Source organism: Hypanus sabinus, chromosome 16 (assembly GCF_030144855.1).
Source record: "Hypanus sabinus isolate sHypSab1 chromosome 16, sHypSab1.hap1, whole genome shotgun sequence".
In the NCBI taxonomy this organism is placed as follows: domain Eukaryota; kingdom Metazoa; phylum Chordata; class Chondrichthyes; order Myliobatiformes; family Dasyatidae; genus Hypanus; species Hypanus sabinus.
This window is the reverse complement of record NC_082721.1, coordinates 86,662,916-86,675,857: the sequence shown is the minus strand read 5'-3', so window position 1 is coordinate 86,675,857 and position 12,942 is coordinate 86,662,916. Positions and strand designations below refer to the sequence as shown.

General features: G+C 43.6%; 1 protein-coding gene across 3 annotated transcripts in view; it reads left to right on the top strand.

Moving 5' to 3' along the window:
- LOC132406551 (long-chain fatty acid transport protein 1-like) overlaps nt 1-12,942 on the top strand; it is a 68,881-nt gene that overhangs the window by 46,218 nt on the left and 9,721 nt on the right. For all 3 annotated transcript variants that reach the window (XM_059992370.1, XM_059992369.1, XM_059992371.1), the window contains exon 10: nt 12,073-12,210. In XM_059992370.1, coding sequence (XP_059848353.1) covers nt 12,073-12,210 — 138 coding nt within the window. The remainder of the gene's footprint in view (nt 1-12,072; nt 12,211-12,942) is intronic.

The window sequence follows — 12,942 nt, the reverse complement described above, 5'->3', positions numbered from 1 at the left end:
TGCACTCTAGTATACGTATGCACAAGTGCAGTGAAAGATTGCAGCAGCACCAGGGCTTGCAGCTTATTGCCAGGCTGGACTGCAATTTGTTCTCCACTCTGTTATTGTTTTACCTTGTTCTACCTCCATATGCTGTTGTGATGAACTGATCTGTGTGAGTAGTATGTAAAACAAGCTTTTCACTGTTTCTCAGTTCATGTGACAATAATAACCCAATTCAAACCCCACATAGCATCAGATAAGGAACCTTGTGAAGTCACGGAGAACATGCAAACTCCACACACAGACTTCCTAATTCTGGCTTCTTCCCCCTGCTTTTCCAGTCCGGATGAAAAGTCAAAAACATCAGCTCGTTATTCCCCTCCACAGATACTGTCTGAGTTGCTGAGTTGCTCCAGCATTTTGTGTGTGTTAGTCCACACGCAGACAACTACCAAAGTCAGGATCAAACCCAGTAGGATTAACCACAGCCCCTCCACCCACAATCCACCCAGTCATGGTCAGCAGGTCACGGTTTGGCAGAAGGATGTGCATTTTAGCCCCCATGTCCACTGCAGAACCAATGGAGTGCCACGCTGACAGAGGTACTGTCTACACAGTCTGAGGCTGAGGCTCCACATGCACTTCCAGGTGGTTGTCAGTGATCCCACGGCACTGTTTCAGCAAGTATCTACCTATCCCCCAGATTAGCTTTATTTGGCACGTGTACATCTAAACATACAGCAAAATGCATCGTTTGCATCAAATTAACGAGGATTGTGCTGGGGTCAATTCACAAGTGTCGCCATGCTCCCAGTGTCTGCCTACACCTCACTAATTCTAACTGTACTTATTTGTACAGTGGGAGGAAATCCATGCGGGGTCAGGGAGAATGTACAAGCTCTTTACAGACAATGTGAGAGTTGAACCCAATCCTACAATAATCGTGCTGTACTAACTGCCCAGTTACAGCGGCCGGCCTCCGGACACGTGATCCAGTTACTGAGAGGTAATGAAATAGCATGGATAAGTGGCGACTCTGATGGGAATCTTCGAATATTCCTGTTTAGGACTTGTACAGCTGAAATCCACAGTCACAGCCATGGGTACTTCATTAAGCAGCATCTTTTTAAGAAGTTTAAAAAATCCATTGATCCTCAAAATTGGCAGCCCACTGCCAGCAGTCTCAGGTCACAAGTGCAGTTCCCTTTTACAGAAAAGGAAGCGCAGAAAGCTTGCTGGGCTGCAGATACAGTTGAAACGCAGAGGCCTTAGACCTGCACTCCCATCTATTGGGCTGAAATACGTACAGTCTCTGCAAAATAAAACTGAAGGCCTCAGAGTACCAGAGACATCAGCGACTGCCATGTACTTCGCAAAAACATGGCTCAACCCCATCATTTTGAATGGAATGCTGCAGCTCGAGTGCTTCACCATCCACCGCAAAGATAGGACAGTTAAGCCATTTAAAGGTAGAGGAGGGACGAATGCTTCAGGATTAACTCACCATGGATCACAGACCTGATGGTTCAGTCTCAGTCTTGCTCACCTGACCTAGAACATCAAGCAGTCAAGTGTTAATCCATTTTATCTGCAGAGGAAATTTTCTGCCATCAACCTGGTATATTTCCACCTCTGGCCAAGTGTCAGGCAGGCACTGAAGGAGTTGAGCACCACGATCAGCAGTCATGGAACAGCCTTCCCTATCATTGCGGCGGATTTCAACCAGACCAACGTGAAGAAGTCTCTGAACAGCTACACTTGTTCGGTATAACAGAGGATCCAACATAACTGACCTCTGTTATAACACCACCAAGAACGCTTACCGTGCCATTCTGTGCCCACACTTTGTGAAGTCCTTTCACCTACTCCCGACTACAGGCAGAGATTAAAGACCACCGTACTTGTGGTGAGGACCAAGAAGGTATATAACCATATAACAATCACAGCACGGAAACAGGCCATCTTGGCCCTCCTAGTCCGTGCCGAACCCTTAATCTCACCTAGTCCCACCTACCCGCACTCAGCCCATAACCCTCCACTCCTTTCCTGTCCATATACCTATCCAATTTTACCTTAAATGACACAACTGAACTGGCCTCTACTACTTCTGCAGGAAGCTCATTCCACACAGCTATCACTCTTTGAGTAAAGAAATACCCCCTCGTGTTTCCCTTAAACTTCTGCCCCCTAACTCTCAAATCATGTCCTCTAGTTTGAATCTCCCCTACTCTCAATGGAAACAGCCTGTTCACGTCAACTCTATCTATCCCTCTCAAAATTTTAAATACCTCGATCAAATCCCCCCTCAACCTTCTACGCTCCAATGAATAGAGACCTAACTTGTTCAACCTTTCTCTGTAACTTAATTGCTGAAACCCAGGTAACATCCTAGTAAATCGTCTCTGCACTCTCTCTAATTTGTTGATATCTTTCCTATAATTCGGTGACCAGAACTGCACACAATATTCCAAATTTGGCCTTACCAATGCCTTGTACAACTTTAGCATTACATCCCAACTTCTGTACTCAATGCTTTAATTTATAAAGGCCAGCGTTCCAAAAGCCCTCTTCACCACCCTATCTACATGAGACTCCACCTTCAGGGAACTATGCACAGTTATTCCTAGATCTCTCTGTTCCTCTGCATTCCTCAATGCCCTACCATTTACTCTGTATGTTCTATTTGGATTATTCCTGCCAAAATGTAGAACCTCACACTTCTCAGCATTAAACTCCATCTGCCAACGTTCAGCCCATTCTTCTAACCGGCATAAATCTCCCTGCAAGCTTTGAAAATCCACCTCATTATCCACAACACCTCCTACCTTAGTATCATCGGCATACTTACTAATCCAATTTACCACCCCATCATCCAGATCATTTATGTATATTACAAACAACATTGGGCCCAAAACAGATCCCTGAGGCACCCCGCTAGTCACCGGCCTCCATCCCAATAAACAATTATCCACCACTACTCTCTGGCATCTCCCATCTAGCCACTGTTGAATCCATTTTATTACTCCAGCATTAATACCTAACGACTGAACCTTCTTAACTAACCTTCCATGTGGAACTTTGTCAAAGGCTTTGCTGAAGTCCATATAGACTACATCCACTGCCTTACCCTCGTCAACATTCCTCGTAACTTCTTCAAAGAATTCAATAAGGTTTGTCAAACATGACCTTCCACGCACAAATCCATGCTGGCTCCTTCTAATCAGATCCTGTCTATCCAGATAATTATAAATACTATCTCTAAGAATACTTTCCATTAATTTACCCACCACTGATGCCAAACTGATAGGTCTATAATTGCTAGGCTTCCTTCTAGAACCCTTTTTAAACAATGGAACCACATGAGCAATACGCCAATCCTGCGGCACAATCCCCATTTCTAATGACATATTAAAGATCTCCGTCAGAGCTCCTGCTATTTCTACACAAACTTCCCTCAAGGTCCTGGGGAATATCCTGTCAGGACCCAGAGATTTATCCACTTTTAAATTTCTTAAAAGCGCCAGTACCTCCACCTCTTTAATTGTCGTAGGTTCCATAACTTCCTTACTTGTTTCCCACACCTTAGACAATTCAATATCCTTCTCCTTAGTGAATACCGAAGAGAAGAAATCATTCAAAATCTCTCCCAGCTCCTTCAGTTCCACACATAGCTGACCACTCTGATTCTCTAAGGGGCCAATTTTATCCCTCACTATCCTCTTGCTTTTAATATAACTGTAGAAACCTTTCGGATTTACTTTCACCTTATTTGCCAAACCAACCTCGTATCTTCTTTTAGCTTTTCTAATCTCTTTCTTAAGATTCCTTTTACATTCTTTATATTCCTCGAGCAATTCCTTTACTCCATGCTGCCTATTTCTATTGTAGACATCCCTCTTTTTCTGAACCAAATTTCTAATATCCCTTGAAAACCATGGTGCTCTCAAACCCTTAACCTTTCCTTTCACCCTAACAGGAACATAAAGATTCTGTACCCTCATAATTTCACCCTTAAATGACCTCCATTTCTCTATTACATCCTTCCCATAAAACAACTTGACCCAATCCACTCTCTCTAAATCCCTTCGCATCCCCTCAAAGTTAGCCTTTCTCCAATCAAAAATCTCAACTCTAGGTCCAGTCCTGTCCTTTTCCATAATTATATTGAAGGTAATGCTATTGTGATCACTGGACCCGAAGTGCTCCCCAACACATACATCTGTCAGCTGACCTATCGCATTCCCTAACAGGAGATTCAACACTGCCCCATCTCTGGTCGGTACTTCTATGTATTGTTGCAAAAAACTATCCTGCACACATTACACAAACTCTAAACCATCCAGCCCTTTTACAGAATGAGCTTCCCAGTCTAAGTGTGGAAAATTAAAATCTCCCACAATCACCACCTTGTGTTTACTACAAATATCTGCTATCTCCTTACACATTTATTCTTCCAACTCACGCGCCCCATTAGGTGGCCTATAATACACTCCTATCAGTGTTACTGCACCTTTCCCGTTCTTCAATTCCACCCAAATGGCCTTTCTAGAGGAGCTCTCTAATCTATCCTTCCAAAGCACCGCCATAAGATTTTCTCGGACAAGCAATGCAACACCTCCTCCTCTGGCCCCTCCTACTCCATCACACCTGAAGCAACTAAATCCAGGAATATTTAGTTGCCAAACACACCCTTCCTGCAACCATGTTTCACTAATAGCTACAGCATCATAATTCCAGGTACCAATCCACGCTTTAAGCTCATCCACCTATCAATCCACGCTTGATACCTTTGTACCTTTGTACAGAAATCTCTACAATGCAGCCTTCCCAACCATTAAGCACTCTTTATCTTGTTAAACACTATCGTAGGAAAGCAGCATCCATCGTCAGAAGTCCTTACCAGCTTGATGGTCAACAGAGACCAACTGCTTTGAGTCAGTGGACTAGATAATATTCTGGGATTCATCTTTGAATTCAAATGAATATGCCACAGTTGTTACTGACATCATTGAGACCCGTGTGGATTTCAACATGTAAATGCAATTGCGAAGAAAGTATGGTAGCGCCTCTACTTCCTTAGGAGTCTGCGCAGATTTGGCATAACATCAAAAACTACGACAAACTCCAAAAGATGTGCAGCGGAGAGTGTATTGACTGGCTGCATCGTGGCCTGGTAAGGAAAGACCAGTACCTTTGTACAGAAATCTCTACAAAAGTTAATGCAGCCTTCCCAACCATTAAGCACTCTTTATCTTGTTAAACACTATCGTAGGAAAGCAGCATCCATCGTCAGAAGTCCTTACCAGCCAGGTCATGCTCCTTTCTCACTGCTGCCATCCGCTAAAAGATACAAGAGCCTCAGGACTCACACCAGCAGGTTCAAGAAGAGTTACTACCCCTCAACCATCAGACTCCTGAACAGAAGTGGATAACTACACTTACACCCATCCACTGGGATGTTCCTGCAACCAGTGATCTCATTTTAAGGACCTGGACCCACTGCAATAGGTCTATAGCAGAAGGTTCTTCACTCAGCCTTGGATCACCTGGACAATAGTAATACATACAACAGCTCAGCGTTAAACACAATGGTACCCTCAGTACAAGTTCCAGAATTGGGGCCTCTGTATCTCTTTCTGCAACTGGATACCAACCTCCTCATCGGGAGACCACAGTCAGTGCAGATCGGAAATAATGTTGCCTCCTCGCTTACAATCAACACTAGCACATTTCAGGGATGCATGCTTGCCCACAATTCTACTCTCTCTACCCCCACAACTGTGTGGCTAGGCATAGCTCAAATGCCATCTATAAATTAGCTGATGACAACTATTGTTGTCAGAATTTCAGATGTCAAAGAGTGAGGCAAGTCACCTGGTAGAGTGGTGTTGCAGCAATAACCTTGCACTCAGCAATCAGTAAGACCCGGGAATTGTTTGTGGACTTCAGGAAGGGGAAGTCAAGGGAACGCGCCAGTTCTCATTGAGGGATCAGCAGTGGAAATTCCTGGGTATCAATGTCTCTGAAGTTCTTTCCTGGGCCAAACATATTGATGCAATCACAAAGAAGGCACAACAGTGACTTTATTTCATTAGGAGCTTTAGGAGGCTTGGTTTATCACCAAAGACTCTCGCAGGTTCTGCAAATGTTCCACGGAAAGATTCTAACTGGTATGGAGGGGTCATGGCGAAAGATCAGAAAAAACTGCAGGAAGTTGCAAACCCAGCCAGCTCCGTCATGGGTGCTAACCCCCGTCCCCCCAGTATCAAAGACATTCCTTCTCATTCTACCATCGGGGAGAGGTACAGGAGCCTGAAGACACACACTCAATGTTTCAGGAACAGTTTCTTCCCCTCTGTCATCAGATTTCTGAATGCACAATGAACCCATGTACACTACCACAATAATTTTTGCTCTCTTTTTGCACAGCTTACTTAATTTATATATTTTTTCAATGTTATTTCTTGTTTTGCTACTATTATTATGTACTGAGATGCACTGCTGCCACAAAACAACAAATTTCGTCAAGTATACCGGTGATATTGAACCTGATTCCGATCCTGCTGCACACACTTCGAGCTGTCACGTTTCCTTTAATACAACATCCACTATATTACAAATTTCATCGACTGCGAATTGCGTTTGATATCCTGAAAGGAATATGAGGATTTATTTCCACTCCCACAGCCTTTCAGGAACAATCCAGTCATAGACCTGTTATGACTGAATCTGTTCAGCCCATCTTCTCTGTGCTATTCAGAACAGAACCCTTTATCCTGGTCTCAGCTTCCAGCACTGGTCTACAGAGCCATCTCACAGCTTGTCTAGTGCATATCCTGTACTGCTTACGAAGAAGGATTGAGTAACATGGGAGAAAGTTGGAACAGGGGACTGTTCTTGGATAATCAGCCGTAATCATATTGAATGGTAGCACAGGCTTAAGGGGCTGAATGGTCTCTTGTCCTTTTTTAATATAAAAATGATGAGAGTTTTTGCCTCAATTGGTAATGCTGGTTTCTGCCCTTTGTATGAAAATAATGTATGCCCATCTCCTCTCCTGTCTGCCTATACTTTAACCCCGATGTGTATTTGTTTTTCACCCTTCTACTATCAACTTCAAAGATTCAAGGTTATCATCATACAGTGTACGACCCTGAAGTATGTCTTCCCGCAGACAAAGAAAGCCATGGAAGCTGTTCAAAGAAAAACATCAAACCCCCAAAGTGCAAAAAAACAGAACAAATCACACGAACGGCACAAATAAAGAGTGAAAAACACTGAATATAAAACACCAAACCAGAAAACATTGAACCAGACCAGGCATTTTCAGTTTCACCAGAGTCACATCGTTCATTAACTTCAGGCCGCAGTACTTGTCCACCCCGATGAAAATTGCACAGAAAGGGGCAACCTGAAACACATCATAACAGAGTCCAGTCCACAAACCACTTTGGCTAAACCTTGCCCAAAACCCAGGACTCCCAACAGCATCGAGGGGGAGAGAGAGACCATTTGACACCAGAATCTTCCTCCAGCAACAGTGGACAAGAAGGAGAGAAAGACCGTCGCACACAGACACCTTCCTCCGGGCAGCCACGAGCGAGAGGCTGATAGATGGCACAGAACACTTGCTTGCTTTCTGCTCAATAAGTTCAAGTTTATTGTTATGGCATACATTCTTGGGGTAAGAATGCCATGAAAATTAGCTTTTTACATCACAGTACATTACAAACATGACTAACATAAATTAGCAATAATTTATACATAATTTGTGCAATAAAATAAAAAAATATCATAATGACATTACTCCGAGTGAGAGAGTAAAAAGAAATAGTGTCACATAGTGTTGGGCTTTTTCACATCAGGTCATGGCCCTGATGGCAGTGGGAAGAAGCTGTTGTTGAGCTCTGAGGTGTGGGTCATTGGGGTCCTGTACCTCCTGCTTGATGGCAGCATTGAGACGATTGATGGTGGGTTCCTTAATGATGTTGTCTTCTTGAGATATCGCCTCTTGTACATGTTCTTGATGGTAAGAAGAGCTGTATCTGTGATGAAGTCCACCACTCTCTGTAGCCTCTTCTGTTCCTGTGCATTGGAGTTTCCCATACCAGGCCGTGATGATCCAGTCCGAAGAAATGTGTGTCCTTCCAATTCAACTGAAGTCTTCACGATTTTATACGCTCAATCAAGTCTCTGCTTATACTTTTCTGCTCCAAAGAAGCAATCCTTGGGTTATCCAATCCTTCCACATAGCTGCAGTTTTCCAGTCTTTACCAAAATTCTAGTAAATCTCTTCTGTCTTTTCTGTAAGGGGATGACAAGAGCTGTTCGTGGTACTCCATCTGCAGTCTAGCTGATGTTGAATACAGTTCCAGTTCCTGTTTCTTATTTGTTGTGGCTCAGCTAACAAAGAAAAGCATTATTATTAAGCTCATCTACCTTTGAGAACCATTGTGTTTATACCCTAAGGTCTCTGTTCTTCCACAACTATGAGAATGCTAATTTCCTTGCAGTTTTGCAATTTCTAAATGAATTATATCACACTTCAGTGAACTTAATCCATTTCCTCATTGATATTATTTGCCAATTTCTTTATCATGCTCTCTTCATTATTAAGAAAAATGACAAAAACAAATCTGTATGTGTGCTGCACATTGCACCTGGCTCACATTAGATCTGCTCAAATTTGCTTGAACAATTTGAGGCTTCAGTGCTATCTGCCACATGTGAGTTTGTCACCATCTGCTGGCGCCATGAGGAACTGCATCTCTGACTTCCTTCTTGTTGAGGTCAGAGTGAGAGAGAACAGCCTCCTCACGGATCTGTTGTGAACTTCATCCTGCACAAATATTTCCTCCACTGTGCCAGTTACCACTTTTTTAATGCATCGCAGACAGCATAGACATGATGAGATGAACACAGTTCTTGTGTTAGAGTCAAAGAGCCTACAGCACAGAAACAGGCCCTTCCGCCTATCTAGTCTGCCTCATCCCATCAACCTACACTCCATACCCCTCCCATCCATGTACTGATCCAAATTTCTCTTCAATGTTGAAATCAAACCCACATCCACCACTTCCTGCTGGCAGATCTTTTCACACTCTCACCATCTGAGTGAAGTTCCCTCTTGTTCCCATTTCATCCTTAACCCATGACTTCTGTTTGTCGTCCCACCCAACTTCAGTGGAAAAAGCCTGCTTGCATTTGCCCTATCTATACCCCTTATAATTTTGTATACTTGTATCGAATCTCCCCTCAGTCTTCTACAGGGAATAAAGTCCTAACCTATTCAACCTTTCCCTATAACACAGGTTCTCAACTCCTGGAAAAATCCTTGTAAACTTCCTCTGTACGCTTTCAATCTTATTGACATCTTTCTTGTGGATAGGTGACCAGAATTGTACACAATACTCCAAATTAGGGCTCAACAATGTCTTGTACAACTTCAACATAAAATCTCAACTGCTGTACTCAGTACTTTGATTTATGAAGGCCAGTGTGCCAAAAGCTTTCTTTATGACACTATCTACCTGCAATATCACTTTCAGAATCAAAATCAGGGTTATTATCAGTGGCATACTGTATGTCATGAAATTTGCAGTATTTTGCAATGCATGATTTAAAAACTATAAATTGCAATAAGAAATCAATGTTATAACCATATAAACCATACAACAATTACAGCACGGAAACAGGGCATCTTGGCCTTTCTAGCCGGGCTGAACACTTACTCTCACTTAGTCCCACCGACCTGCACTCAGCCCATAACCTTCCATTTCTTTCCTGTCCATATACCTATACAATTTTATTTTAAATGACAATACCAAATCTGCCTCTACCACTTCTACTGGAAGCTCGTTCCACACAGCTACCACTCTCTGAGTAAAGAAATTCCCCCTCGTGTTACCCCTAAACTTTTGCCCCCTTTCGCCCCTTTCCTGTCCATATTCCTGTCCAATTTTTTTAATTACAAAATATATAAATGTCATATTTCAATGTCAAAATATGTTAAAATATATAAATTAAGTAATAGTGCAAAAAGAGAGAAAAAATGGTGAGGTATGTCCTGTCGATGAATCTGTTAACCTCCTGAATGATCTGTAGTTCAACCCATTCCAACTCCAGGTCCTTAACATGGTCTGAAAAAAGCTGCAGCTGGATGCACTTCTTACAGGTATAGCCATCAGGACACTGCAGGTCTTCCTGCCTTCCCACATCCTGCATTCCCACAATATTCCACTATCCCATCTGGCATTCTCCCTGCTATAACTCTGCCATAAAAAAAGAAGAAAAATGAAATAAATCTACCTGCAGCCTTTGACCCTTCTCGCTGAACCCTCATTGAGCTAAAGCATCAAATCCCCACTCTAACTCTGGCCCACTACCGCAATGGCCACTCTGGTTAATCTGAAATCCTTTATATTGGCCCTTGCCAAGAACCTGATTATACACAGTCCAACATCTCCACAAGATCTGTAATGTGCAGAATATCCCAACTGCCCTCACTCGCTTCCTTTGAACTCTATCTCCCTCTACACAATCCAGGGTCTTCTCGGGAACTGTGGCACACTGTATTCTTTGGTTAAGTCAAGTCAAATCAGCTTTCTTTTCAGATTCAGATTTATTTATCACATGTACATGAAAACATACCAGTGCTAAATTTGCATTAACAACTAACACAACCGAGGATGTGCTGGGGGAAGGCCATAAAGTGATGCCACACATTTCAGCAACAGCAAAGCATGTCCACAATGCCTGGCAGAACAACACAGAATACAGCAAAAGAGAAGACAAGCAACAAAAAAGCAAGTCCCAACTCCAGGACAGGCCTCTAGGCCTCCAGTCTCAGGCTTCAAATTCTGGACTTCCAATTAACCTTCAGACTTTGATTTCGATATCATCCCCTCGACTAGCTGATGACAAGACCCCAACTGACCGGCCCTCTTACTTCCTTGTGCTTGCTGTTTACATAGATGTCCGATCCCAAGACCCACCGACCTGGGACAGCCCGACATCCATGTATGTTCTTTGTCACCCAACCACGTCACTGGACTTTGAGTGCAGAATGGAGGGGCCTGACTTTTAACTCCTCCACATTCCTACCCCTGAATCCTAATCTGATCCCTAACTACTCACATCCCTGTCCCTAATCCCTGTTGTGTACCTTTTGTTATAACACATTTTAGGTCTTGTAACAAAGAATCAAAGAAAAGCAGAGTGGATCTGTTCAACAGCATGTTTATTGCTTGCAAGGAAAAGCACCTCTACTCCTCGTGATGGCAGACAGCTTCTGATTTACAGCTTTCAAAGTTTGTTTTTATTATGCAAGTTTTCAGGCTGTTCTTTGGCTGTTATCTGTTCTGGGAGTCAGCTCCTGCGTTACAGCCACAGTACTCAAGGCCACACAGTATATCAACATCCACTTAGTTACACAATATATAATGATCAGGGCATTACTTGCCTCCCATCACGTAAAAAACTTAGCTTATAGCAAAGCACTCTGGAATTATACAGGTTCCATTTTGTCACTTTACAAGATAAATACATAAAAGATCCTAAAGTTTTGAATAAATTTTCACACCCCTAACTTCCTTCTCTGTCGTAAGTGCAAACTTGACCACTAACACCCCCTTCTGTACCATACCTATGAATTTAATAAAAACAACTAATTCTGAGCTAAGGTCTTGATGAAGTCTGCAGCTTAGCACCATCTTGAAGACATGTCAAGATGGTATGGAGCCAATTGGAAATGTGCCGTGCCCACAAGTACTGTGAGGTGCAGATACAGTGATAAACATGCTTGCAGCAGGTACCGACAACCCACAGAACATAAATTGTACATGATAGTGAAAAGAGAGAGAGAGAAAAGGATCTTAGTACAAAGTTGGTGATGTGGGACTTCAGGCTTCTGAAATGGTATGTCTATCATTGGTTGCATGGTGCATGCAGCATGCTGTTAGAATGAGAGTCTGCTGAGATGGAAGGATCTCTGTGTTTACAGTGGCTGACTGTCTCTCTGTCTTGGGGCTAGGGAGGGAGGTCTGGACCCTCTGCTGTGGGGCTCACTGACACCCACCCTTTGTGCCATAGGGGAGCCAGGTCAGCTGGTGGGTCGCATAAACCAACAGGACCCGCTCCGCCGCTTTGATGGATATGCCAGCAAGTCTGCCACAAATGAGAAGATTGCCTACAACGTGTTTAAGAAAGGAGACTGCGCCTACCTGTCAGGTAGGGACCCTGGGGTGCTGCAGACTGGGTAACTGAGGGGGTAACAAGTATTTGTTGTAATGTTCCCCCCCAACCCGTCCCCCTGCACAGCCCTGGACCCCATCTCCCTGCTCCGTCCAACCAAGTCTCATAGAGCATTTCTAACATCTCTGTATTTCTAAATGCTGAAATGCTCTGCAAATCAGGCAGCCTCCATGGATAGAGGAATGGCGTTAATGTGGAGACACCAGAGACTGCAGATGCTGAAATGTGGAGCAAAAAGCAAACTACTGGAGGAACTCAGGAGATTGAATAGCACATTGCAGAGGAATTAACTTCGCTCTCCATTCTCAGATCTGATACAGTGTTCCAACCTCACGCTTCAACAATACCCTTCTTCCCATGGATGCTGCTTGTCCTACTGAGTTCCTCCAGCAGAATGTTTCTTGCACCAGGAATAATGATTGTGGGATCCTGTTCTGCATTTGTTCCCTGGCTGGTTTGTGTCTCTGTCCTCCAGGAGCTTGGGTGATTCTTGATCTACATTCCCTGTGGTCTGTGTTGGGAGGCTCTGAACTTATATCGTTTGGGGATGGGTGTTTCGAGATTCTACAGTCCTCCTGGTGAAACAGGTCCAACTGCCTCTCCGGTGATGGAGGTTGGGGACTGGGTGGTTATACTGCCTCTCCGGTGATGGAGGTTGGGGACTGGGGGGTTACACTGCCTCTCCGGTGATGGAGATTGGGGACTGGG